Source organism: Theropithecus gelada, chromosome 9 (assembly GCF_003255815.1).
Source record: "Theropithecus gelada isolate Dixy chromosome 9, Tgel_1.0, whole genome shotgun sequence".
Lineage (NCBI taxonomy): Eukaryota > Metazoa > Chordata > Mammalia > Primates > Cercopithecidae > Theropithecus > Theropithecus gelada.
Genome location: NC_037677.1, coordinates 28979630 through 29005745, shown reverse-complemented (window position 1 = coordinate 29005745; position 26116 = coordinate 28979630). Strand labels below are relative to the sequence as shown.

General features: G+C 36.7%; 1 protein-coding gene across 2 annotated transcripts in view; it reads right to left on the bottom strand.

Moving 5' to 3' along the window:
• The window catches only part of NEBL (nebulette), a 379467-nt gene that overhangs the window by 39145 nt on the left and 314206 nt on the right, over positions 1 to 26116 (bottom strand). The window contains exons 12-20 of one of the 2 annotated variants that reach the window (XM_025396000.1): positions 24693 to 24803; positions 20140 to 20250; positions 16559 to 16669; positions 12691 to 12801; positions 12414 to 12524; positions 10140 to 10244; positions 8041 to 8133; positions 4826 to 4918; positions 772 to 864 (exon numbers count right to left, since the gene is read on the bottom strand). The exons of the other annotated variant lie outside the window; for it this stretch is intronic. Coding sequence (XP_025251785.1) covers positions 772 to 864; positions 4826 to 4918; positions 8041 to 8133; positions 10140 to 10244; positions 12414 to 12524; positions 12691 to 12801; positions 16559 to 16669; positions 20140 to 20250; positions 24693 to 24803 — 939 coding nt within the window. The remainder of the gene's footprint in view (positions 1 to 771; positions 865 to 4825; positions 4919 to 8040; positions 8134 to 10139; positions 10245 to 12413; positions 12525 to 12690; positions 12802 to 16558; positions 16670 to 20139; positions 20251 to 24692; positions 24804 to 26116) is intronic. 2 annotated transcript variants of the gene reach the window in all.

Below are 26116 nucleotides of genomic sequence, written 5' to 3'. Positions count from 1 at the left end.
AGATTTACCAACTGAACTATGAGGTCCTTGAGGATAGAAAGTGGGTCTTATCCGTCTTTGTGTCTGGGTGACCAGGACAATGCCCAGTCAATCTGGGTACTTAATGAAGATCTCTTGAATAAGCAAACACAGCTAAGGTACAGCAACACAGTCCCAACTTTTCTGGACACACAGTTCATGCCCTTCAACATGGAAATGTGAAAAGGAACATCCAAAAATGCAGAGGCTGTAAAGCTTTTCCTTTTTAAATTTTTAGATATTTTATTAAATCTGGAGATATGCCCTTTATCATCATCATTATTATTGCAGTTGTTAAACTTTACAGAAGAGTTAATGCTATATGGACATATTCACTTTTTCATATTATAATGATATGATTCATCCATATAATTGCATGTTGCTCAAATTCATTATTTTTTAAAAACTTTTAAGTTCAGGGGTACATGTGCAGGTTTGCTACACAGGTGAACCTGTGTTATAGGAGTTTGTGGTACAGATGACTTCATCATCCCGGCATTAAGCCCAATATTCAAAAGTTACTTTTCCGGATCCTCTGCCACCTCCCACCCTCTCCCCTCCAGCAGGCCCTGGTGTCTGTTATTTCCCTCTGTGTGTCCATGTGTTCTCATCATTAAGCTCTCGTTATTATGCAGTATTTGGTTTTCTGTTCCTGTGTTAGTTTGCTAAGGATAATGGTCTTCCAAAGTGCATATTTTTAAATAAAAATATGTTATGTTTGAGAAAATATAAAAGGAAACAGAAACAACTTGCCGCACTCAGCTGCTCCTGGTTTCGCCTCACTCTCTCCATCTCCGGGGTCATGCTTACTGGAGTGGCTTTGTAGTTTTGCTCTTTATACTGGAGCTGAGAGACAAGGTGCAAGACAGTTTGAGATTATGGGAAATAAATACATCCCAAAACATCGGAACAGATTTTTTTAAATGTCACATGGCTACAGAACATTCATTAATAAAATCATCATCAGGATTTCAAAGTGAAATATGTATTGCTTATAGATTTTATCTTCTTGGCGATGCCAGTCTTTTCCTTGTCAAGTGGTTTTGTTGTTATTTCATTTTTGAGACAAGGTCTTGCTCTGTTGCCCAGGCTGGAGTGCAGTGGCATCATCACAGCTCCCTGCAGCCTCAACCTCCCAAGCTCAAGCGATCCTCCTGACTCGGCCTCCCAAAGTGCTGGGATTACAGGTGTGAGCCACCACACCCAACCCTTATCAAATGTTTTAAATCACACCTTTCGTTGTCTTCCTTCTATTGTATTATTTACTGGTGGCCTCTCTGAATTTGATCTTATCAGTAATAATGAATAATCCCTTCATCAGTAAGAATGAATTCTATGAATTCATTCCTTCATAGCACTAAAGCAACATTTATCAAATTGCCATTTTATATTTAAAAATAATAATTCTACATTCTTATCATTGGGAAGGAGAGTCACAAAATCCTGTACCTGAACTTTAGTGATAGACTATTACTGTATAAAGAAACCTTGAACTTCAAAGTTTCTTCTCTACGCCATTCTAACATTGGAAGCCCCATCTCTGACCTAGCGTTATAGACATTTTCCTGACTTAATGCACACAGGTGTTTTTCTTAGCTGGGGATCTAACTCCATTGTTTGTGGTCAGCTTTCCCAACCATTCCACAACACCCCCCAAAATAAATGAGCAACAGTACAGAAAATCAGAATGGCAGATGAACTTCTGACAGGCAAAAGTAGAGCTGGAGGTTAAGATCTCATTAGAAGAAACTTCACAGGGACAGTTTTAGTGTCTTTTTAGACTTTAAAGTTCATGTTAGGGAATTTTCTTTTACAAGAAATTCCAAGACTTACAGGGCCTGCTGATGAAATAGACTTGAGGTTGGGTGTGATGGCTCATGCCTGTAATTCCAACAGTTTGGAAGGCTGAGGTGGGTGGCTCAACTGAGGTCATGAATTCGAGACCAGCCTGACCAATATGGTGAAACCCCATCTCCACCAAATACATGAAATTAGCCAGGCATGGTGGTTTGCACCTGTAATCCCAGCTACTCGGTAGGCTGAGGCAGGAGAATTGCTTGAACCCAGGAGGTAGAGGTTGCAGTGAACTGAAATCACGCCACCGTACTCTAGCCTGGGTGACAGAGTAAGACTCTAACTCAAAAGCCTATAACGCAAAGAAAATAAAAAAAACGGCCGGGCGCGGTGGCTCAAGCCTGTAATCCCAGCACTTTGGGAGGCCGAGACGGGCGGATCACGAGGTCAGGAGATCGAGACCATCCTGGCTAACACGGTGAAACCCCGTCTCTACTAAAAAATACAAAAAACTAGCCGGGCGAGGCGGCGGGCGCCTGTAGTCCCAGCTACTCGGGAGGCTGAGGCAGGGGAATGGCGTAAACCCGAGAGGCGGAGCTTGCAGTGAGTTGAGATCCAGCCACTGCACTCCAGCCCGGGCGACAGAGCGAGACTCCGTCTCCAAAAAAAAAAAAAAAAAAGAAAAGAAAAGAAAAAGAAATAGACTTGAGATGCACACTCTTAGTAGTGAACATGAAAGTGAAGGGAAGTTGGATAAGTTTAAAAAATAAACGAAAAGGGGTAAGGTTCCTCTGGTCTCTTTCCTCAATATGTAACTGTCTTTGTGCCATAGTATGTAGTTTGAGATGTCAGACAGATTCTTGTGACTGAGTGATTGAGCTGAAGGGAGGAAAGTTTCAGTTTAATCTATATTGATGGCAAGCTCCAAAGAAATCACTCTGGCTAAAGCTCAAAGGGGGAAATCTGAATACTAAATTCACATTATTGACATAGAGAAACTGTTACTGCCAATTTCTAGTGGATGTAAGTTTGGGTACATAAGTTTGATAGAATCATCATGTCTTGTATTCATTCCTTCACAAACATGCTGTGTGCTTCACAGGCAATATCTCTTCAGTACTCTTATCCTTGCCTTATATAGAGGAAATTTAGGTTTGGGGAGGTTAATGGCTTACAACAATTATACAACAAGTAAGATCTGGAGTTAGAATCAAACCATCCAACAGTCCAGGGTTCACGTTCTTATACACCACTTGAGTGTTATCCAAATTTCCCAAATTTCTGCCATTTGCGTGCCCCTTTCCATATGTCATACCAGATAAATACTACAAACAACACCTATGCTGTTATACTTTTTCATCAAATTAATTCATGGTTATTTTCAAATAAAGTTATTTCTAAGAGATTGTTATATTTCTACCATCAATTGAAAACTAGTCACCCTTCTTTTGGAAGAAGGTCAACATTAAAACAATTTAGTCACGAAGTCAACTGCTCTTAATCATTAAGATTATCGGCAAGCCACATAGTGTCTACTGTAATGCCATAATGATATATGAATCACACTTTAGAGACACCGTGGGAATCCACACTACCTTTTTGCGATCTGTATCTCAACTTCCCTCTCTAGCATCCTCCCTCTCCTGCCATCTTTCACCCCAAGTACTCATCACACTAAATCCTCTTCTTGAATCCTGGAACAAGCCTTGGATCCTGAACATATTTGGTTTGCTCTGCCAGGAATGCCTTTCCTCACAAAACTCAGCCCTAAACCTTTATTACTTTTTCAAGATCTAACTCCAACGTTACCCCTTCCCTAAGGCTATTTCTCCCTCCCACTGCATAGCCTTCCTTCTGCGTTTGCACAGCACTTTGCAAGAGGCATTATTACTTATGATTAAATGAGATATTGCAATGTAAAGTACTCAAAACTCATAGTAAGCACCCAACAAATAATAGTTATTGTAATGGCACTGAAACAATGAATAATAGCTATATACTCCTATCTCTGTTTCTCCTAGAAACCTTGAGGATGCCCACGACCCCAGTCTTAGGTCTTACCGCTCATCTGTAAAATCCCCCAAGAACAAGAACAGAGTAGACATTCAATAACACATTTCATTTTTAGTTTTGTCATTTGTTTTGTTTTGTAGACTAATATATATGTTATCTATCTATAGATATCTATACCTATTTTCATAAATATATATATTCATAGATATCTATACCTATTTTCAGAAATAGGTATAGATAAAAGAAATAGAAAATTTTCCTTGTTTTGTGATTTGTTTTGCTTTGTAGACTAATATATATATAGTATACATATATATAGATAGGTAGTCTAACTAGATATAGAAAGACCATATATAGATATATATAGACTATCTAATATAAACTATATATAGATATATATAAACTAATATAGACTATATATACATATATAGACTAATATAGACTATAGATATATGTAGACTATAGATATCTAGCTAGCTATTTAGATATATAGAGACTATATGTACATGTCTACAAAACAAAATAGATGACAAAACAGAAAAGAAAATATCAATATATATTTCTGAAAATAGGTTTCATTCTTTTTTATTTTTTATAGATTCAAAGGTACAAGTACAGTTGTGTTACATAGATATATTGCATAGTGGTGATGCCTAGGCTTTTAGTGTAACCATTACCCCAAATAGTGTACATTGTACCCAACAATATTTCATCCTTCACCCTGCTCTCATCTTACTACCTTTTGGAGTCTCCAATGTCTGATTCCGCTCTGCATGTCTGAATAATACATGTCTTTAGTAAATAAATGCTGTACACAAGGCATTAGGCTAGGTGTCATGGAGGGCACACAGATGTGTAAAATGCCAGCTCCACTTTTAAGGAACCGATCCTCTTGCAATGGGATTCATTGTGATGGGATTTTGCCTGTACAGGTTTTATGCTGTCATTATATGTTGACATACAATAAAATTTTTAAAAAATACTTAAGAAATATGATCACATTGCTGATGTTCTTCTGGTTTTCTTTAACTCTCTTTAGTTCTGGAGGATCGGAAAAGGCTGTTGCATGTTTAATCTCTTCTTTGTATTTCACCTGCATAATTTATAAGAAAATAATGTTAACTTTATTCTATGCAAGGCTTTAATATTGAGAATTCTTCAATTGTAACTATTGCATAATTGAATTTTATTAATTCCAACATTCCTTTTCCTTCACTGGGGACACAATTCTTAATTTTATCTGATGTTTTCAGGATTCCTTATTCCTAAAGTACAAATAAACCCATATCTATTCACTTATTCATCACTATAGGAGTTTATTAAGTAAAATAAGCAAACATTGCTCACGAAAATAAATTTTATCATTAGGCAGATGCAGGAAAAGAAAAAACCTTGTACATTATCTTAAATAAAGTGATTTATTATTTTCTATCCAAAAAGTAGTTTCTATTAATATGGTAATTAAAATTTAACACATATTTAAAGGCAAAAGTCAAACTGAGTTAGCCACAGAGTCTGGGGAACATTGCCTATCTGACTGAGAGCATATAAATAATCCAGAATAAGGAAAAAAATAAAGTGAGCACAATAAAAGAAGAGAAAAAGGGAGATGGAAGGAAATGTACTAAAAGCATAGACCACTGGGTCCTGCATCACTATAAGGAAGGTCAGTGCCAGAAAGTCAGAGGTGTCTGCTATCCACACAATCACATTAGGAAAAGCTCACCTTTATCCTGGCTTCTACTGCACTCAAAATCTCCCCCTTCAAATCTATTTAGAGGAAGATCAATCAGGCAAATGGTAATATGAGCATACAGTTATGCATGGGACAAGAAACAGTTCTTTGAACTCATAAAATGATTAGTGATGCTATCACTTCCGATGGTATTTTAATATGTCTAAAATTCATGGAGGATAAATCAAATTCAATCTTTCTTGAATAAAAAGGATACATATATATGTAAATATATGAAAGCATAGGCTCGACTTAAGAGGCTGTGTTGAAATTTAGCAAAGATTTAAATCTACATGAAACGTTTCAGAAATCACTTGGTAATGTTTAAAATGATAGAGGGTGAAATTCATGCAGACTGTCATAAAGAAACAGTACCTAAATATCTCAGATATCATCTACGTCTTAGTATCTGTGGATTTCATATAAGTAACAATGCCAATATTAGTCCAGACCCAAAACAGTTAAATTGGAAGTTCACTGAGACAGGCTACCTCTAAATAAAATTCAAAAATAGTTCTTAACACAGAGAGCTAACAGCTAAAAGGCTTGTACTCTGGAGGTGGAAAATGTCGAGATCTTTAAATGTTAGAGAATCATATCTTGGTTTGACAGATCTAGCTAATCTTAAAAGGGCAACTTTCCATTTGAATACTAAGCAGGAGTTTATGGCCCAACCTCATGCAGATACAGAACTATGCATTTATTGTTTGCTAGAAAAGGCTGAGGGATGCTAAGAGAAGAAATGATATACTGTAATACTCTGTGGGATTTTCCACAGGTGAGAAGCTTAACATGATTAAAGATGAACACTTTTGTTTTGCAAAGGGACTCTAATCAAAATGGCATAGTTATTTCACTATAGTCTATAGAATTGCATACTACAGAATATTTATAATATTAAATCACAGTACATCGATGGGTGCATTTTAAATATTATCATTGGAAAGTGAAGGAATGAATATTTTATACTTCTCTCCCAAACTAATTTCTCTACCAGGCTAACACAGGCTCTCACCGTGAAAGATAAGAAGAACACATTCATCCACCTTCATCCACACCTTAAGCCTAGGACCTCCTTATGCTTTCTTCAAGAGATAGCTCCATGCATGCTACAGAGGTTTTATTGCACTGATATTCTGCAGACTTTTTATACTTTTATTTTGAAATAGCTTTACTATTTCATTCTCTTACCTCTCCTACACTTTCTTCACAAATGCTGACCCACGCTGATATTCTCAGGATGCTACATAATGACCAAGTGACCTACAAATGAGTCTAATCAAGGCCATTCTGCTTGGACTACTTAAAGGGAAGGTACTCTTTCCAAAGGTAAGGGTGAAGAGATAAGGCAGAGGAAGGGATTTAAAGAACCAATTATTTTTACTTCCTCAACAAGAAACTAAATGTAATGGACAGGCACAGTAGCTCATGCCTACAATCCCAGCACTTTGGGAGGCTGAGGTGGGAGGATCACTTGAGGTCAGGTGTTCGAGACCAGGCTGGCCAACATAGTGAAACCCCATCTCTACTAAAAATAAAAATAAAAAAATTCGCCAGCCGTGGTGGTGTGTGCCTGTAATCCCAGCTACTCAGGAGGCTGAGGCAGAAGAATCACTTGAAGCCGGGAGGCAGTTGCAGTGAGCTATTGCACCACTGCACTCCAGCTTAGGCAACAAAGCAAGACTCTGTCTCAAGAAAAAGAAAAGAAACTCAATGTACTAAATATACATGGGAGAATATCTAATTGGTAAGGAGAGCAATGATCTATCGCAAATGTCAAACACTCAATGGAAAAAAAAAAAAACTTATCCATAACATTAAGCACCTTAATGTTAGAAGCATCCTTCTAACAGAAGGGGACCCTTCCCCCAAGTCTAAAGGTTATTGGAAGGTAAGTTATTTCACAATTTACAGTGAAGATGTGTGATTTGTTTTCACTTTTGCTGGAAGAAGCAGAAGGTAAAAGGGGCTGGAAAGAAGAAATGGGCAGAAGTGTGTCTGATAAAAAGCTTAGAGATGTGACTGACATGGGTTAAAAATGAATTGGTACTATTTGCTTTTTCAAATCTAAACCTTCACTTAAGCTGCCAAATAAATGTTCTAGGGCCTTTAATCATTCTATCAGGGAAAAATTTCTTTCTTCCAACTTGTGGAGAGGTACTGAAATGTACCCTTTCTCTGCAAAATTTAATAGAGTTAAAATTCTCTTCAAAGAGATGAAATCTAATCCTAAGTTTCATTAAAATGACCTGGCTCTTCTTCACTGTGATACATCAGAATGAAATACTGCTTCAGAGTCAAGGGGAACAAGGATATAGTTTTTGTTCTGACAGTTAGATCTTTGATAAATGATGAAATAGCATTTCAATAAAGTGAAGAATAAAAGGAAAAAAGCCATCAGTTGAGTAAAGAATTAAAAACATTTGTCTACAGTTTCTGTTTGCTTTTAGAAAAGATAATTAATGCTGTAGAGAACTTACTGAACTAACATTCTGCTGATTTTTCTTCACTCGTTCGATCTCTGGGGTATGTTTTACTGCAGTGCCAGCTCCTACTTCTTTCTTATAAAATACCTTTATTATAAGAAAAGGAAAAGAATAAGCTTGTCAAATTCAAGTCCTAGATCTGCTTCTTAAAAAGACATTTTCTCAGGTTTTATAATAATACGAATACCACATCTGAGTGCCAGAATTATAGAAACCAATTAAATAATCCATTAAGATAGTAAATAATCCATTAAAATAATCCATTAAAACTTTGGTTTTATATCCCATAATCTTACAAGTAACCCTCTCCTGCTCTAGGGCTAGACCGCTACCATGGCTGACTACAGATTATTTGCTTTAAGAATACACATTGACAAACCAGAGTTCCTTTCTTCAAATATAAATATATATCACACGTGTATTTGAGAAAAAGCAGATATTACAAAAGCCCATTAAGCCGTTATCACTGAATTCAAAAAGAGCATGACATTTTAGGCAACTTCTATTCTCCAAACACAAGGATGCCCACATTCTCTTCCAAGAAAATGTTAGCTCATCGTCAATATCAATGTTAATTTCAAGTCTATCTTCTTCATCTTTCACTTATTTGTTAACCCTCTCCCATGTGTCTCCACCCCCAGTAACACCTACTCCTTCCAAACCCAAAGCAGAACAAAAACACAAGAGTATTTATGAGTGCTCTCATTATGAGTACTCTGCAGAAAACCAGAGTAATTATAAGAAAGACAAATGAGGAGAGAATCACTGCCTTTCTTGACATCTGGTAATCCAGTGGCCCCCACACGGGTGGGAGAGCACTGTAGGAGAGATGTTTTCCCCCAAAGGCTAGAACTCTAGAACACTATGGAATCACACAGCCTCCTTTCCTGATCCTCCCAGTAAGACTTTTCCATTTCTCAGTACAGACTGGCCATCCCTGTGGAGACCCAGCAGGCATCTGACCAGCTTACCCTGAGAGCTGGCACATGCCAACTAATTAGGAGGTCGGAAATATTCCAGAAGTCCTCACACTTACTAGAATTTATGTTTTGATGAGATGCTTGCTTAACTATTAATGACTGAGCTAATTCTATGTTAAAATATTAGTTGTATGGTCAATTTTTACAATTTTAGAACAGAAGTCAAGTTTATACATTTATTAATCATGGACCCGGTCTCTTAATTAATAGTGCTGATGTACTATTTACAATAGCAAAGACATGGAATCAACCTAAATGCCCATCAATGATAGACTGGATAAAGAAAATGTCGTACATACAAACCATGGAATACTATGCAGCCATAAAAAAAGAATGAGGTCATGGCCTTTGCAGGGACATGGATGGAGCTAGATGCCATTATACTTAGCAAACTAATGCAGGAACAGAAAACCAAATACCACATGTTCTCACTTATAAGTGGGAGCTAAATGATGAAAGCACATGGACATATAGGGAGGAACAACACACACAGGGGCCTATCAGAGGGTGAAGTAGGAGGGGAGAGAGAGGATCAGAAAAAATAACTAATGGGTACTAGGCTTAATACCTGGGTGACAAAACAATCTGTACAACAAATCCTTATGACACAAGTTTACCTATGTAAAAACCTGCACAGATACCCCTGAACTTAAAATAAAAGCTAAAAAAAAAAAAATAGTGCCAATGCAATTCCTCTTCCTCAAAATAAAAATATATAAGTTTAGAAATTTATTAAGAATTAGTAAATCGCTAAATATATTATTAGTAAAAACAATCAATTACCAGGAATAAAATCACTTCATATGACCATTTTCATCTTCTAAGTAAAATCTGTGTAGAAGACTAAGACTTCTTTCCAGAGTTAAATTTTAAAATTTAGTTAACTGTCATTTGTATCAGAGGGAAATTTGAATTTGTAATTCCAAAAAAACATGAAAATTGATAATTTGTAAAAATTATCAGTATTCTCATTATTTTAAAGAAATAAAGATAATACACTTGACAGAAAATTCAAGTAAGACAGCAGAAAACATCAAACAATGAGGAAAAAAGACCATTTCTTACAAAACAAAATTTCAAGGTGGCAACTGAAAAGAAATAATGGCTACTCACCACACTAATGTTTTGTTGAGTTGTCTTAATTCTCCGAATTTCAGGAGTATCTGCTATGGTAGAATAGTTAGAAAGCATCTTCTCTGCTTCATCTTTATACTTTCTCTAAAAATAAAAACAGTTAATATAAATCTGAAACTGTGTGTGTGTGCACGTGTGAGAGGGAGGGAGGGAGGGAGGGAGGTGGAGGGGGAGAGAGAGAGAAAGAGAGAGAGAGAGAGAGGGCATGATACCATTCTTCAATCTCTACCATACCACATGGCTTCTAGATTTATGCTTTGTTTCCTGCTTCAGGTGAAAATAGATTTGATTAAGGGAAAGTTACCAGTATTTTGAAGTTGAGATTAAAATCTTAATTTTCTCTCCACTAAACCAGCTACTATGAGTTCTAATACAACCCAGGCAATATCTTATCCTAGTACCAGCACTTACATTTACTTACTATGTAATGGGTATTGTTCTAAATACTTAACACACATTAACTCATTTAATCAACCTGACAAGCAGATACTATTATTATTTCCATCTTATAGATGGAGAAACCGAGGTACTAGATAGTAAGTATCAGAGCTGCAACTTAAAACCAGGCTCTCTGATTCCAAAATCAGTGAAGTTAACTATTCTGGCAAACTACTGCTTATTAAGAAAGGTAACTACTTTTCATGTCGAAATGCACCAGGCTTCATTACACACTCTTAAGTATCCCCATTGTATTTCAGTGATTAAAATCCCTTAAAATTAGATATATTCTCACGTCACACTAAAAAAAAAAACAAAAAAAAAACAAACAAAAAAAAACTATGCTATTAAGTTAAGGCAGGAAATCTGACAGCTCAGGCACCTTCACTCTCAATACTTTTACTTTCAGGTGTATCTATCATGGTTGTAACACTATATTTACATGATTATTAGATTTGTCTGTAGCTTTCCAAGGGCAAAGTCATGTCTGGTTTTGCATGCAAATGGGTGCTCAGGAGGTATTCACCAACTGAAGGGATGAGTTTGGCATTCTTGAGACAGTAAGTAACTCTTCTCCACTGACTCAAATGTCCATTTGCCTGTTTAATGTATTGACGTAGGATTTTAGTTCAGCTAATATGGCCAGAGCCAATGTCTCCAAGTTCATGGACACCGAGAACAGAAGAACACACACTTCAGGACCATCCCAGTGGCTGTGTCGTCTGTGGAGGCTGACAGGCACACAAGTCCTCTGACATTTGACTCTGCCATCTTGATACTACCCTTTTGAACTAGTGGATGGTTAATGTCCCTGCTTATGTCTTAATCAGAATTTTAACAAATTTCGCCAAATGTTGTTACACATTCCTTCCTGCATAAACTCCATTAATCAAATTAAATTCTATGGTCAATTTTATATAACCATTTTCTTTTTGTTCATTCCTTCTACTATTTTTTTTTCCATTGGGAGTCATTTATTTTAGTAAATGTTACAGCAAGGATACTATTTGCTAATGAATGTTTTTGCCCAAGTCAGATTTTATAAATAAATTCTTCTTCCATAAATACTTTTTGTGGTCATTACTTCTCCCACATCCAGCTTTGTTTACAGAATATGGGACAAGTATATTTAACAAATCTAAATTTTACCAAGAAAACTTCACTGTTCCTTCAATTTTTACCTAACACTAAACTTCACCTTGTACTTTGTGCAGCTTTAGTCACTGTTAGTTTTATTTGGAACCATTTTAATAATAATATTCATTATGAAATGGTTAAAAGACAAAGAGCTTGTAATTTATTTTTCTGTGGTATAAGCAAAAGCATTTGAGCCAAGTGTCCAATAGGGTAAAAAAAGAAAAAAGAAAGAAAGAAAAGGTTAAAATATCCTTGGGCTGGGCACAACAGCTCATGCCCACTGAGGCAAGAAAATAAGCTTGAGCCCAGGAGTTTGAGGTTGCAGCAAGCTACGATGGTGCCACTGCATTCCAGCCTGGGTGAAAGAGTGAGACCTCCATCTCTAAAATTTAAAAAAAAAAAAAAAAAAAAAAAAAAAAGTTTTAATGTCCTTGGACTCAAAACAAGGAGCCCCAACAGAGAGGCTGTAGCTCTCCATAATGTCTGTTGCACTGAATCTATGACAGTTGTCCTATTCATTAGTAAGGTTAATCAAGTTTGGCCAATGGTTTCTCAGTGAAAGAGTATACTAACTCTGAATGCAATACCCTCAGAAAGATATCATTCATAGAGACATACAAAGCACATGGCAACATGAATTGGAATACACGATTCTGAGCATCTTCATTCTTGACCAACCTGGCTATAGATTTCAGATGTCCTCTTGGCTCGAAGGATATCTGGGATATCCATGCTCACTTGCATTCCTCTCCCTTTAATTTCATTTTCTAAATCCTTCTTGTATTGTTTCTAAAAGAACAGAAAATGATCTTAGAACTTTGCTTAAGCTTTAATAGCAATGTTGACATTTACGTGTTTGAATCTCAAAGCCACCCATGTGAAAAGAACACTTATGCTCTTTCTAGCTATGATTCACGGCATTTATTTTAAACTTTGTATCTCACTGCTGTCTTACCTGGCTGGCCATCTCGGATGCTTTCTTAGCTCTCTGGACATCAAGAGTGTCCGTGCTCACCTGCATCCCTTTCCCTTTAATTTCAGTCTCCAGATCTCTTTTATAGTCTTTCTGCAGAAAATGAAACACACAGTTAGTGCTCTCCGATCATTTGAAAAACGACTCAAAAATCGAGATGTTATTTGACATCAAGACCATGTCTTTTGGAATGAAGTTGAATCCTTATTTCTTTTATTTCTATAGAATAAGAAAGAGTTTTTACTTGTGGTAGGACTATGACTTAGCATAACTTATTCACCAGTAATCAGAAGACTTTTTTTCTGCTAATCTGAATTAAGAAGAAGAAAAACAGAGCTAGCCAAGGGGAAAATTTAACATTTCATTATGATAAACTTGATATATTATTGGGTCATATACGGCTTGCTGTTTTTCACTCTGTAGTGAATACGTGTTGGCTGTTTCCCTGGAATCCACCCTTTCTTTTCCCTTCATTGGCTCCCTAACTTGCCACTGGACAACTCAGTGCTCCTACTCCTAAACCATCCAGCTTGGGTGAGACTGGCTCAAATCTCTGGACTCTGCTGGGCTTAAATAAATCATTACTCCCTTCACTGGCTCTCTGATTTGCCACTAGACAACTCAATGCTCTCCCTCCTAAACCATCCAGAAACTGGCCCAAGTCTCTGGGCTCTGCTGGACTTAAATCATTATACCCCATCACCCACACTGCAGAATTGGTTCCAGGATGCATGCATCTTTTTTTCCACATAAGAGGTGCTGGAAGCTTCTTTGCAAACAAGAATGTCTACCTAAGAACTGAAAGCTGAAACTAAATCTCATTATTTGAGTCCTAGATCAAGCCGTGCCTAGGAATTTCTCTACCGTTCAATCATAAGAACAACAAATAAGTCATCTGTGGTTTTTTTTAAGCCAGTTTGGAATTGGATTACCTATTTCTTACAAGATAGTCATAACTGCACAGACACATATGTCTTTAGAGACTTCTGTCACATTTGAAAACTGATTATAAAATTCAACAAGCCGTACATATATAAATTTGCATTTTCTATATGTATATTATTCTTCAAAGAAAAATGTTATTAAAAAACTATTAACTATAGCCAATTAAATTTGTTTTAAAACAATTCTTTCTTATTATGCTGACACACTCCAGATTTGTAGATTCTCTGCTGTAAAGTAAATATTGGTTTGTTTATTAATAGATCATCAAATTTAGATAAGTGGTAAACAAAAGTCTCAATCTTGGAGTATTTTTCCTCCTGTCTTCCACTCATAACTCTTCCCGTTTTTACTGACTTACACTCCCAGTATCACTTTTCTAAATAAAAGTTTACATAATTATGTTTAACTTTCAAAATAATAATATTCAATTATTACTATGTCTATAAAAAGCACTCTGTTTCAGCTTGTTTAAAGCCCCAAAACAAAATGTTTCATTTGAAGGCCAACAAATATGATGAAACTGAAGCACTGATAGCAGACAGCCATGAAGGTCCAATGGTAGAAGGATGTAACAATTTTCCAATATGAACTTTCAAATGTAAATGTGTTCTAAAGCACACAGACTACATTAGACACCCTTGGCATCAGTTATTTGTTGTCTGCATAACAAAACACCCCAAAACTTAGAAGGTTTAAAACAACAACATGGCAGCATCTGTGTTCAAAGAGGGCAAACCCTAATGCAGAAGTGTGTTTATAGCCTCTGTCTGAGTCACATTTGCTGATGTCTCATTGGCTAAAGAAAGTCACATGGTCAAACCCAGCGCTATGGGAAGGCTTGACTATTGAGGGTCATTTGTGTTACAATATGATCCATTGACTTTATTTGAAAAATAAACTTTCGATATTAAAAACAAACTCTGGCAAAGTCCCAAACATTGGTTGAAAAGGATCTGAGCCTATCATTTAGGCAAAATGGGACATGACTATGATTACATGCAAATTAGATTTTTATTATTATTATTTGGGGGGTTTTTATTGACTAAGACTCTCAGCCTGAGAATGGAGACCTCACCAGAGCCAGATGAATCAATTTACACTGGATGTGACTGGAAACCACTAAATAATTGCATGTGAGGAGAGGAACAAAATTTCATTTAATTCCGTCAAGGATTCTTCTGCTGGGTTGAGAATGGCTACTAGGAAGGCAATAATAGCAGAATTCTGGTTAGGAAGCTATGGCAATGATCTAGAGGATAGAGATGGTGGCTTAGACTAGGGTGGTGAGAAAGATGGATTTAGACCGCTACGATGGGGGTGACATCAATAAAGCATGCTGATGACAGGAATCAAAGTGACTTCTATGCTTTGGTTGGTGCCATTTGCTGGGAAGCAGATGGAGGAAAGCTAACCTAGGGGAAAATTAAGGATTCTAGTTTTGGCCTGTAATGTTGAGATCCCATTATATACTTCCCTTGTAGACAACAAAAGATAAAGGGTCACATATTCACATCCATGTTATAGAACACTTAATTTTTCTATAAGAATGAGGTAGACCTATATGAAGGAACACAGGAAAAAAATCCATAATATAAAGAGAGAAAATAATCAAACATTTAAATGGAGTATGACCCCATTTAAGATTTTTTAAAGTTTTTGTGTGTACAAGTATATATTTATCTATATAAACACAAAACAGATTTGGAAGTTTCCATAACAAACTTATAACAATGACTATCTCTCGGGAGAACAGAAGTAGGAAAGTCCCTGTTCCTCACGCTCCTGGCCATCCACCCCTGGCCACCACTTCAAAATGGAACACTTATTGATCAGGAAACCTATACCATCTCCACTTCCTTTGTCTTATTCAATCATGGCAATCCCATTTCCCTGGTCAGTACCTAACCCTGGGGATGTCAGTCATTTTTAAAACAACAGTAACTTCCCTAGCAGCTAAGCAGCTACCTCTAGCCTTCCAGATTTCCTGTAAGGTGTCAGTCCTGAGTCAGCTCTTCCTAAGTGCAAAGGTCACACAACAGGTCTCAGAGTACCCCACTGAAGCCCCCACCTACCCAGTCTTGAGATAAGTGACCAGGACCCATTCACCTGCATCCCAATTTTTTCTTCACATACACTTTTATAAAATCATCACAACCCAAATCTTTACTCCAGTGATCCTTTTATATTCTCAGATTTTTGTGGGGAAGTTCAAGAGGTGTAGAGAAAGTTCTAGGGTATTTCCTTTGAAATATATGTATATGGTCTGACTCCTACAACCTTGTGATGTGATATCCATCCTGTCACAGAATTTAAGACAAAACTTCTAAATCAATATCCTGTATACCATGAAGAGAAAAATGGTATTAGATGAATGAACATGGTCAATCAGGTTATATAAGACCTCCACTCAAAATGCTGTGTAGAAATTTCATGCATGCTGATCATGTCAACAAAGGCTATTTTAAGAACATGCAATCAGACAGAAATGACTGTTGTACTCACATTAAGCATCCATATATGAAGTTCTGCTCAGAAATTTGGAAATACAGATATGCCAAGCAGCAGGTGATCCATTAAAAATACCATGAAAACATTTCTCATAGCCCAGATAACCATTAAATCTGTTGTATTCTGAAGTAAGGTGTGCAGGGGAGTGCATGTGTGCGTGTGTGTGTATTCAATTAAAATGCCTTCCACCAAGCTTTTTTTGATATATTGGAAGGATGTGAGCAAAGCAAAAACTGTACATTTTCAAACAGGCATAATGCTGTGGAATAGTCTCCATTCCAAACTGTTAAACCAGCCGCAATGCTTTGAGAAATTCCATATAGTAATCAAGTTGCTAATATGATTTGTTAGGTTCCACAATACGAGTCTTAAGGCCTGCATCACGCACCCTACTAACCTCACTCACGATCTCTGCAGCCTTCTTGGCGCGCTGCATTTCAAGGGTGTCAGGGCCAGCTTGCATTCCTTTCCCTTTAATTATTGACTCCAGATCTTTCTTGTATTCTTTCTGCAAAAGACATGTTACAACATTCAAACACTCAGTGGGCAAACATGCATCTGCAGTCAATGATACCAAAAAAATAGTTAAACCTATTTTACAAAAGAGGTAACAAAGCTCCTTGAGTACTACGAATGATCACTCACAACTAAATTTTCTGAACTACTTAGAACGATAATCTTGTTCTCACTGAAGAAGGGCATGCAAAGCTCCAAAGATGTTTAGTATATAAGGGCAATTGCCATGTGAAAATCTTCACTGGCAATTGTCTTTAGGGTTGGAGGATAGGGAGGTGGATGTAAATGAGATGATGTTATACAGAACAGATGAACTTGGGAGGCCACAGCACTCACCAGCTGTGTAACACTGAGAATGCTCAACTTTTCCAGTTTACTCATCTGCAAAATAAAGGCAGTAATATAGGCATACCTCATTTTTATTGTGCTTTACTTTATTATGCTTTGCAGATACTGAATTTTTTACAAACTGAAGGTTTATGGCAACCCTGCTTGCCAAGCAAGTCTGTCAGTGCTATTTTTCCAACAGTATGTGCTTACATGGTGTCTCTGTGTCACATTTTGGTAATATAATATTTCAAACTGTTACGGTGGTTTGTGATCAGTGATTTTTTTTTGACAGAGTCTTGCTCTTTCGCCCAGGCTGGAGTACCATGGAATGATCTTGGCTCACTGTAACCTGAGCCTGCTGGGTTCAAGCGATTCTCCAGCCTCAGCCTCCTGAGTAGCTGGGACTACATGCGTGTGCCATGGCATCCAGCTAATTTTTGTATTTTTATTAGAGACCAGGTTTCACCATGTTGGCCAGGCTGGTCATGAACTCCTGACCTCAGGTGATCCACCCACCTCGGCTTCCCAAAGTGCTGGGATTACAGGTGTGTGAGCCACCACGCCTGGCCAATCAGTGATCTTTGATGTCACTATTGAGACAGACAGATAGGAGGGGGTCACTGCCAAAACTCCAGCTGGCCTGAACACTGGAAAGAGCGTGCGCTGAGGTGGAGCCAGAGAAGTTCAGGCCGTTTGCAACAGGGAGGAGCCTGGCCCCTCTTCTTCCTGTGTGGAACCTGGGATTCAAACTGTGAGGTGGGAAGCACTCTAGCAGGGACTCCGGCCTTGCAGAGAGTCCCTGTTCCCCCCTTTTCTTCCTTTACACCCAATAAAACTCTGCTTTACTCACCCTTCAAACTGTCTGCAAGCCTAAACTTTCATGGCCATGGGACAAGGACCCTGTCTTTAGCTGAACTAAGGAGAAATCCTGCAACACTATTGTAATTGTTGGGAGATGCCACCAAATGCACCCCTATAAGTCAGTGAACTTAATCGAGAAATGTCACGTGTGTTCTGACTGCTCCACTGATCAGCCGTTCCTCTATCTTTTTCCCTCTCTTTGGGCTCCCCTATTCCCTAAGTGACAACAATATTGAAATTGGACTGATTAGTAACCCTACAATGGCCACTAGATGTTCAAGTAAAAAGAAGAGACATACTTTAAATCAAATGCTAGAAATGATTGAGCTTAATGAGGAAGGGATGTCAAAAGCCAACACAGGCCCAAAGCTAGGACTCTTGTACCAAACAGTTATTCGAGTTGTGAATGCCAAGGAAAAGTTCTTGAAGGAAATTAAGTGCTACCCCAGTGAACACATGAATTATAAGAATGTGAAACAACCCTATTGCTCATATAGAGAAAGTTTTAGTGGTCTGAATAGATCCAACCAGACACAACATTCCAGAAACAACATCCCCTTAAACCAAACCTAATCCAGAACAAGGCCCTAACCCTCATTTCTGTGAAGGCTGAGAGAGGTGAAGAAGCTGCAGAGGAAAAGTTGGAAGCTAGCAGAGGTTGGTTCATGAGGTTTAAGGAAAGAAGCCATCTTCATCATATGAAAGTGCAAAGTGAAGCAGCAAGGTCTGATGCAGAAGCCACAGCAAGTCACCCAGAAGATCTAGCTAAGATACTTGATGAACGTAGCTACACTAGACAACAGGTTTTTTATGTAGACAAAACAGCCTTCATTGGAAAAAGATGCCATCTAGGACTTCCATAGCTAGTGAGGAGAAGTCAATGTCTGCTTCAATTCTTCAAACGACAAGCTGACTCTTATTAAGGGCCAATGCAGCTGGTGACTTTAAATTGAAGCCAATGCTCAATGCAACAAGATCCATGGTTTCCTTTTGGGAAATGACCTCTAAGTTCTCTCAATCCATACCCTTGGGAAGGATTGATTTCCATCACCTCCCTACTCCCCACATATATTTTTAATTCTACTAAAGTGCCTTTTAAATGTTTCCTTTATTTAAAGAATGTGAATATAGCCGAGATTAAGGTGATGTTTTAAACACATAAACATTTATAATGTTTTATATAAGATACTGTTAAACTACCTCAACGAATGGGTGAGAGGATAATCAGCACATTCTACTCCCCCAACCCCAGACACAATGATTAGGCCAGGTGTGAGCACAGGATAGCGACTAATCCAAGGAGATTGAAACCTAAGACTTTAATTGGAACTACAAAAGAGGATGTTCACTTCCCACTGGGATTACTGGCCACAGATATGAGTTATCCTGTTACTAAGATGTTTCATTGCATGGAGACAGCATTCCAGAAGCAAAGCCAATAGAGAAGATAACAGAACCAAGAGATGAAGGAAGAGAGACATCATGTGAATTCCAACATGACAGTAACTCAATCTTTGGATTTGCTATTCCATGAGTGAATGCATCTCCTTTGCTGCCCACCCTAGTTTGAGTTCGGTTTCTGTCATTTGCAACCTAAGAGTCACCATCGCCACCATCATCATTATCATCATCCTCATTATCATCGGATTTTCAAAATATGGGGACAAGTCTTTAAGCTCTTTCACTGCTAAATTCAGCTAAAGTCTGTTAAAAGCAAAGTGACACTTTATGACCCAAAGTAATGAGATAATACAGGATTACAGGACTGAAAACACTTCAGAGACATTGCAATTCTCCTTATAAAGTGCATGAAAAGTGAGCAGAAACTACTTTAATTTGATAAAGAGGCTGAGTAAGTTCATTCAGCAGCCCAGGGCAAGACTGGGAGAGTCAGTTGGGTTACGTGCAGGAAAGCAAGTGAACTTTCTACCTGCAGTTACTGATGGACCATAATAACACACCTTCCCAATCATCTGCCTTTTTTTTACCTGCTTAAAAGAGGAAGTTAAATCTCATTAAACTATTTTAGTTTATTATATGGATTTTCTCCAAAATGGGGAAATGGTCATTTTTCTCACATCACATAGAAAGGGGATTATGAGCACCATTTTTTTAAAAAAAATTAGTAGTCCAGGAAAAGACTACAAGGATATAGCTGTTTACAATCACTTACATATAAAAGTTGTGGATGTATAGAACCTTTCAGAAAGATTGACAGATAAGAAAATCAGCAAAAAACATATTCATCTAAGGTGTTAAATAAACACTCACCTCACTCGCCATTTCAGAGGCTCGCTTTGCTCTTTGGATGTCAAGAACTTCTGAATTAAGTTCCATTCCTTTCCCTTTTATTTCATTTTCCAAATCTTTTTTATATTCTTTCTATAAGACAAGAATATCACAGTTCAAAACTTAGCAGGAATCACTTTAGTCAGTGTGCTATTCCACATGTTTTCTAGAGATCACAGAAATGAGAAAATATTACTAGGAAGGAATGAATCAGACAGCTAAGTATTCATGCTTTTTTCCTACAGACACTTCATTTTCCCCTCTACTAAGTTCAGAGCGGCTTCCAATATTTTCAGCCTTTTCCTTTTCATACTTTCTCTCAATATGTTTTGGTACCATAGTGGATTTTTTTAAAAACACATCTTCTCTTTCAATGGTGAGGAAGATCTTAAGAACACATGTTCCTTATTAATTATTTAAAGTATTTTTGAAAGTTGTCTATAAAACATGAATTACCAAAAAAGAACATGGTTGCAAAAGAATGGAAAATTACAAAATCAAAAGGTCTGATGTAGCCAAAGTTTTTTTAAAAAGTTTAAAAAGTGAGCAGAAACCACTTTCATTAGACTCAGGTCATTCCAAAATTATAAGCAGCCCATTCCAATGTCTAATAAGCTATTAGGAGTTTCAATTACTTGGGCTCACCACAAGCTGATATAAGGTAGTTGAAAGCAGATACTTCAAGCACTATCCATCACAATTACCTTAGGTAATTACGCCCTTCTACAAGTCTCAGAATACTTCAAGGCCCCCTTTACTATCTCTGATGGAATCTGTGACTCACATTCATGATGATGAATGGAATCATCCATAGATAATGAAATCTGCATAGATGATGGAATTTATGGCTCAACATGATGATGATGACGATGATGATGATGATTATTATTATTATTATCATTATAGTGATGATGGTGGTGATGGTGACTCTTAGGTTGCAAATGACAGAAACCCAACTCAAACTAGTGTAGACAACAAAGGAGATGCATTCACTCATGGAATAGAAAATCCAAAGACTCAGTTACTGTCAAGTTGGAATTTACATGATGTCTCTCTTCCTTCATCTCTTCATTCTGTTATCTTCTTTCCTGGCTTTGCTTTTGGAAGGCTATCTCCATGCAATTTAAAGAGTTGTAAAACCAAAACGTTTTCTACAAATTAATAATAATTTGAATTTCACCCATATTAATCTCATATTTTAAGTAGATCCAAATGCCTTCTATGAATACTTACACACAACTTATTTTTCTCTGCTAATGAGTTGCTTGTTTTCTTACTTAATTGCATATGAAAATCATATATATCTTATTCCTATTCAACTAAGTTGCATTTATGATTAACTTGCCAGATGAAAGATGAAACTTCCTTTATTGATAAGAAATCAGGTTCCAGTTAATTCTAGGGTTCATTTCATGTTACTTTCCCTTCATCCAATATAATTAAATTAGCCTGTCCTCTGCTCAACTAATAACTTACTAGACATTGGAATGGGCTGTTTTATAATTTTGGAATGATCTGAGTCAAATGACCCAGGTGAAAGTCAGACCTCTTTCATTTATTTGGTGGTGTGACCTTCGGGAGGACTTTTAAGTAACTCAACCTTGATTTCCACAATGGTGAAATGAAAATAAAAATACTTGTTCTACTAATGTCAAGGGGCAATGTGGGGAATCAAAGGAAATGAAGTATAAAATGATACTTTGAACACTCTAAATGCAATGTCAATGTAAAAACCACAGAGTAAAAAAATGCAAAGTTCATTTGAAGCTAAATGCTTACGCTTAGAAAGGGAAGTAATAATTTAATTAAGTCACCAAAAGTCCTCTTTTTCAAATTAGACAGGCTATAACTATTTTTTAAGTTAATTTTTTAATTTTAAAAAAATTCTCATTGGAAGTTGACAACTTATGGTTGTATATATTTATGGGGTACAAAATTACGTCATAATTTATGAATACAATGTGGAATAATTAAATCAATCTAAATAATATATCCATTACCTCAAATATTTACTTTTTGTGGTGAGAACATTTGAAGTTTACTCTCTCAGCAATTTTGAAGTGCACTATATACTATCTTCACCACAATGTGCACAAGATCTCAAAAAAATTATTCCTCCCATTTAGAGATTTTGAACTCTTTGACTCTCACCTTCCCATTCCTCCCACCCTCCAGCCTCTGTAACCACCATTCTACTTTCTGCTTCTAAGAGTTCAAGCGTTTTATATTTCACATAAAAGTGAGAATATGCAGGATTTGTCTTTCAGTGCCTGGCTTATTTCACCTGGCATCATAGTCGTTATGAACTAAATGTTTCTCTCCACCAAAATACATATGTTGAAGCCCTAGCCCCCATTGTGACCGTACTTGAAGGTGGGACCTTTGGAAGGTGATTAGGGTTAGATGGGATTGTGAGAGTGGGACTCCCTTGATAAGATTAATGTCTCTAAAGGAAGGAGGAAAAAGATCACAGTTCTATCCCTCTACTGAAGTCACAGCACAAAGGTGTCTGTCTGCAAGCCGGGAAGAGCGCCCTCACTAAGAATCACATCTGCCAGCACCTTGATCTTGGACTTACCAGCCTCTAGAACTTTGAGGAAAGTCTGTTGGTTAAGCCACTCAATCTGTGATATTTTGTTATAGCAGCCTGAACAGACCAATAGAATGTAGTGTTCTGAGCCTTTTCCTACCCTGATGTGTGTATTCTGAATTAATAAATTAAGACTCACTCCAAACAGGAATAAAAGAAAAAGGCAATGGCACATAGTAAAGTCATTTATGAATCTCAAAGTAGACTTTACATTGCCATTTGTACATAAGTGATAAAAAAAGATTCTCCTTTAAAAAAGTTCACATAAATAGTGTATTTTTAAATGGAAGACAACAGTAGTAGGAAGTTGCCATTATTTGAAATTGTTTTAAAAATTATTATTAAACTTTTTTCTTCTTAAAAGCCTTATGGTCAACTATTTCTCTTTTTTTTCCCCCTTTTATTTTTAGTTGACACATAATTGTACATATTTACGGGATACAGAGTGATATTTTAATATGTGTACACAACATATAATGATCCAATCAGGGTAATTAGCATATCCATCACCTCAAACATGTATCATTTCTTTGTGTTGTGAACACTCAAAATCCTCTCTTCTAGCTAATTAAAAATATCCAATCAACTATAGTTAACCATATGCACCTTGTGGTGCTGCAGAACACCGTAGCTCATTCCTTTGTATCTGTTAACCAACCTCTCCCGATCCTCTCCTCCTGCCACTGTGTCCTAGCTCTACTCTCTAGGAAGTTGCCATTTGCTTAACCTTCAACTTCAAAAAATTTTATTAGGAACTAGAAGTGAGAAAAGATAGTGTAGCAAGAGAACTCTTATAGAAATTACATGTCTATTTCAGCACACTATATATTACAACACTGAATCACATTAAATTTCTAAAACCAGTTAAACGGTACGGCCAGTCAGCATTTGCTTATTACAGAAGTTCGTGATGATGTGCTCCTATAGGTAATTAATCTCAAATTTATTTCACTCGTCTAAGAGATTTCCTTCAGGAATAGTTTCCTCAGTTCAAAAATTCAAAATGAAATGAAATTTCATATATATATATGTAATATATATTCCACTTATATATCACATAATATACATTATTATATTGTATATAATATATATACATATATTACATGATATACTACATTTATACTTAGGGAACACTTTCCCTTAATACAAAGAGCATGTAAGCAGATTTGGAAAATCTATGAGCTACTTTTTGGCCACTTAAAAAACAAAGAAAAATTAGCTTTTAAATTGGTGGACTATAGACATATTTTTAATTTTAAGGTCTTAATGTTAAGAAAATTTAATATATTACTTGTGAGCAAAAAGTGCACCATTACGTTTTTGGGGAAATTTTTGCAGAGAATAAAATAAAAAGTGGACATGAGTTCATCTGTTCTACATGTTAAATATATTATTTTTCCGTACTTAGAACACAAACTACTTATAAGTAATGTAGCATTTATCCAGACCTTCACATGTGAGCATCTTATTCTGATATCAAATGTCAAGAGAGGGAGAGAACTCTGGTCTTTCTCCTCCTTCCTTTAGAGACATTTGCTGCAGGAAAGCGACAGGAAAAGCTGGTTCTAAAATGTTTTTATAATAACTAAATTTGAAAGAATCAAGCTCTCTCCACCCATATTCAAAACATTTTTTTAAAAACTGCTATAAAACTATAAAACTATTTATAGAGCTTCTGAGCTACAACTACAACAAAAAACCAGGCTGTTTTTCAAGTTTTCCCAGGAACTGGGCAATTTCTTCTCGCAACTTTAATTGGAAATGTTAACACACACGCTCCTGTTTTTAATGCAAATGCAAAATTTTATTAGTGAAGATCAAAGTGAAAAAAAGAGTAATGCCTTAATATCTCAAACACTGAATTAGTAGAGAATTAGCTGAATATTTCCTGGCTTATTTCTTGACTTTTCTTCGTGATACATAATAGTAAACACCAAGATCGTACCTCCCTCAGAAGGTTGGTGATGTACTTTACATGTAAAAATTCTGGAGTCTTGTCTAAATCCAGTGATGACCTTCCTTTAATCTCCTTCTCATAATCCTCTTTGTAAATTTTCTGTTAAATAAGACCACATAATTTTAAAGTTAGCAAATATCAGTGACCATTGAAAAGAGATTTGAACAAGAGTTCCCAAAACAAAAATGATGTTTTCTTAGGTAGTTCTACCACATAAGGGTCATCCTATCAACAGGGAAATAAGTTCAACTTTATCACAAATTTAAGAATTCTACCAAACAAAGGAGAATTATTAAGTGGCCTCTTCCTCTGGTAAATCAGAAAATTCTGAGTGAGGTTTCCTAACATCTTATTAGTCTAGGATTAACATCAGCCCATTTTTTGGAGCAGAACCAACAAGACTGGCTATTTGACTGGATCCCCCAGTTGGTTTACTCCAAGGTGAGTGGATCCACTGACTGGGGGAAAATCTGGTGGCATGGAAGCCATCAAACCCAGGCAGCATCAAACCCAAGCAGCATTAATGTTCATGTCCCCATCATCCTTCTTCATCAGACTTTTGCAAATTCAGGAAACACCACTTCTAAAATGTAATGATGACTGAGGGTTAGGGAGGGGGTTTCCCTTTAATGATTTTGGAGTTGAGAATATTTCTCTACCATCTATGGTGTTTGATATGAATGAAGTTGTGCTGTGAGGAGAATTTTATCTTGAACCTTATAACTGAACTCCTCCTTTAAGTGAGAGTTCACAACAAGAAATGAAAGGTGGACATGACGGTGATAGTGGGGGGCTTAGATTCAGACCACCATTAGCCCTTTTAACACACTCTGCCACTCTTTGGCTATGATTCTCTAAATTCTAACATTTGAACTACACATTTGAAAAATCAGTGATAATGCATGCTTTATGGCTATAAAGACAGCTATAAACTATAAACAACAAAAATATCCATCCATGTGAAATATCTAGTAAACAAGGACCCAGATTTTACCAGCCAAATATTTTGTTCAAATTGCATCCCTGAAATGATAAAAATAAATAAATTCTGCCTGAAATTGTTATTCAGGCAAAATGAGAAGCTATTTCCAGGTTCATTATTTATTCATTACAGAGATAGGTAACTGTATAAATAAAAAATGTCTCTAAACCATGAAGGAGAATAAGAGAAACACGCTGTCTCCTCACTTAGCACGTGTTCCACACAGCAGTCTAACGATGTGGATATAGCCACAAGGAGAGAAACAAAGGATGTTCTGAAAGTCTAGCAAAGCTAAATAAGCAGTTGCATTGAGAACATTCTGAACTAAAGAACTGAGATACAATGACCAAAAACAATGACTAGAAACTTTCCTCTTCCTTATGTGGAATTAGTAGAAATAACAGTTAGGCTGAATCTAGGGCATCTCCAG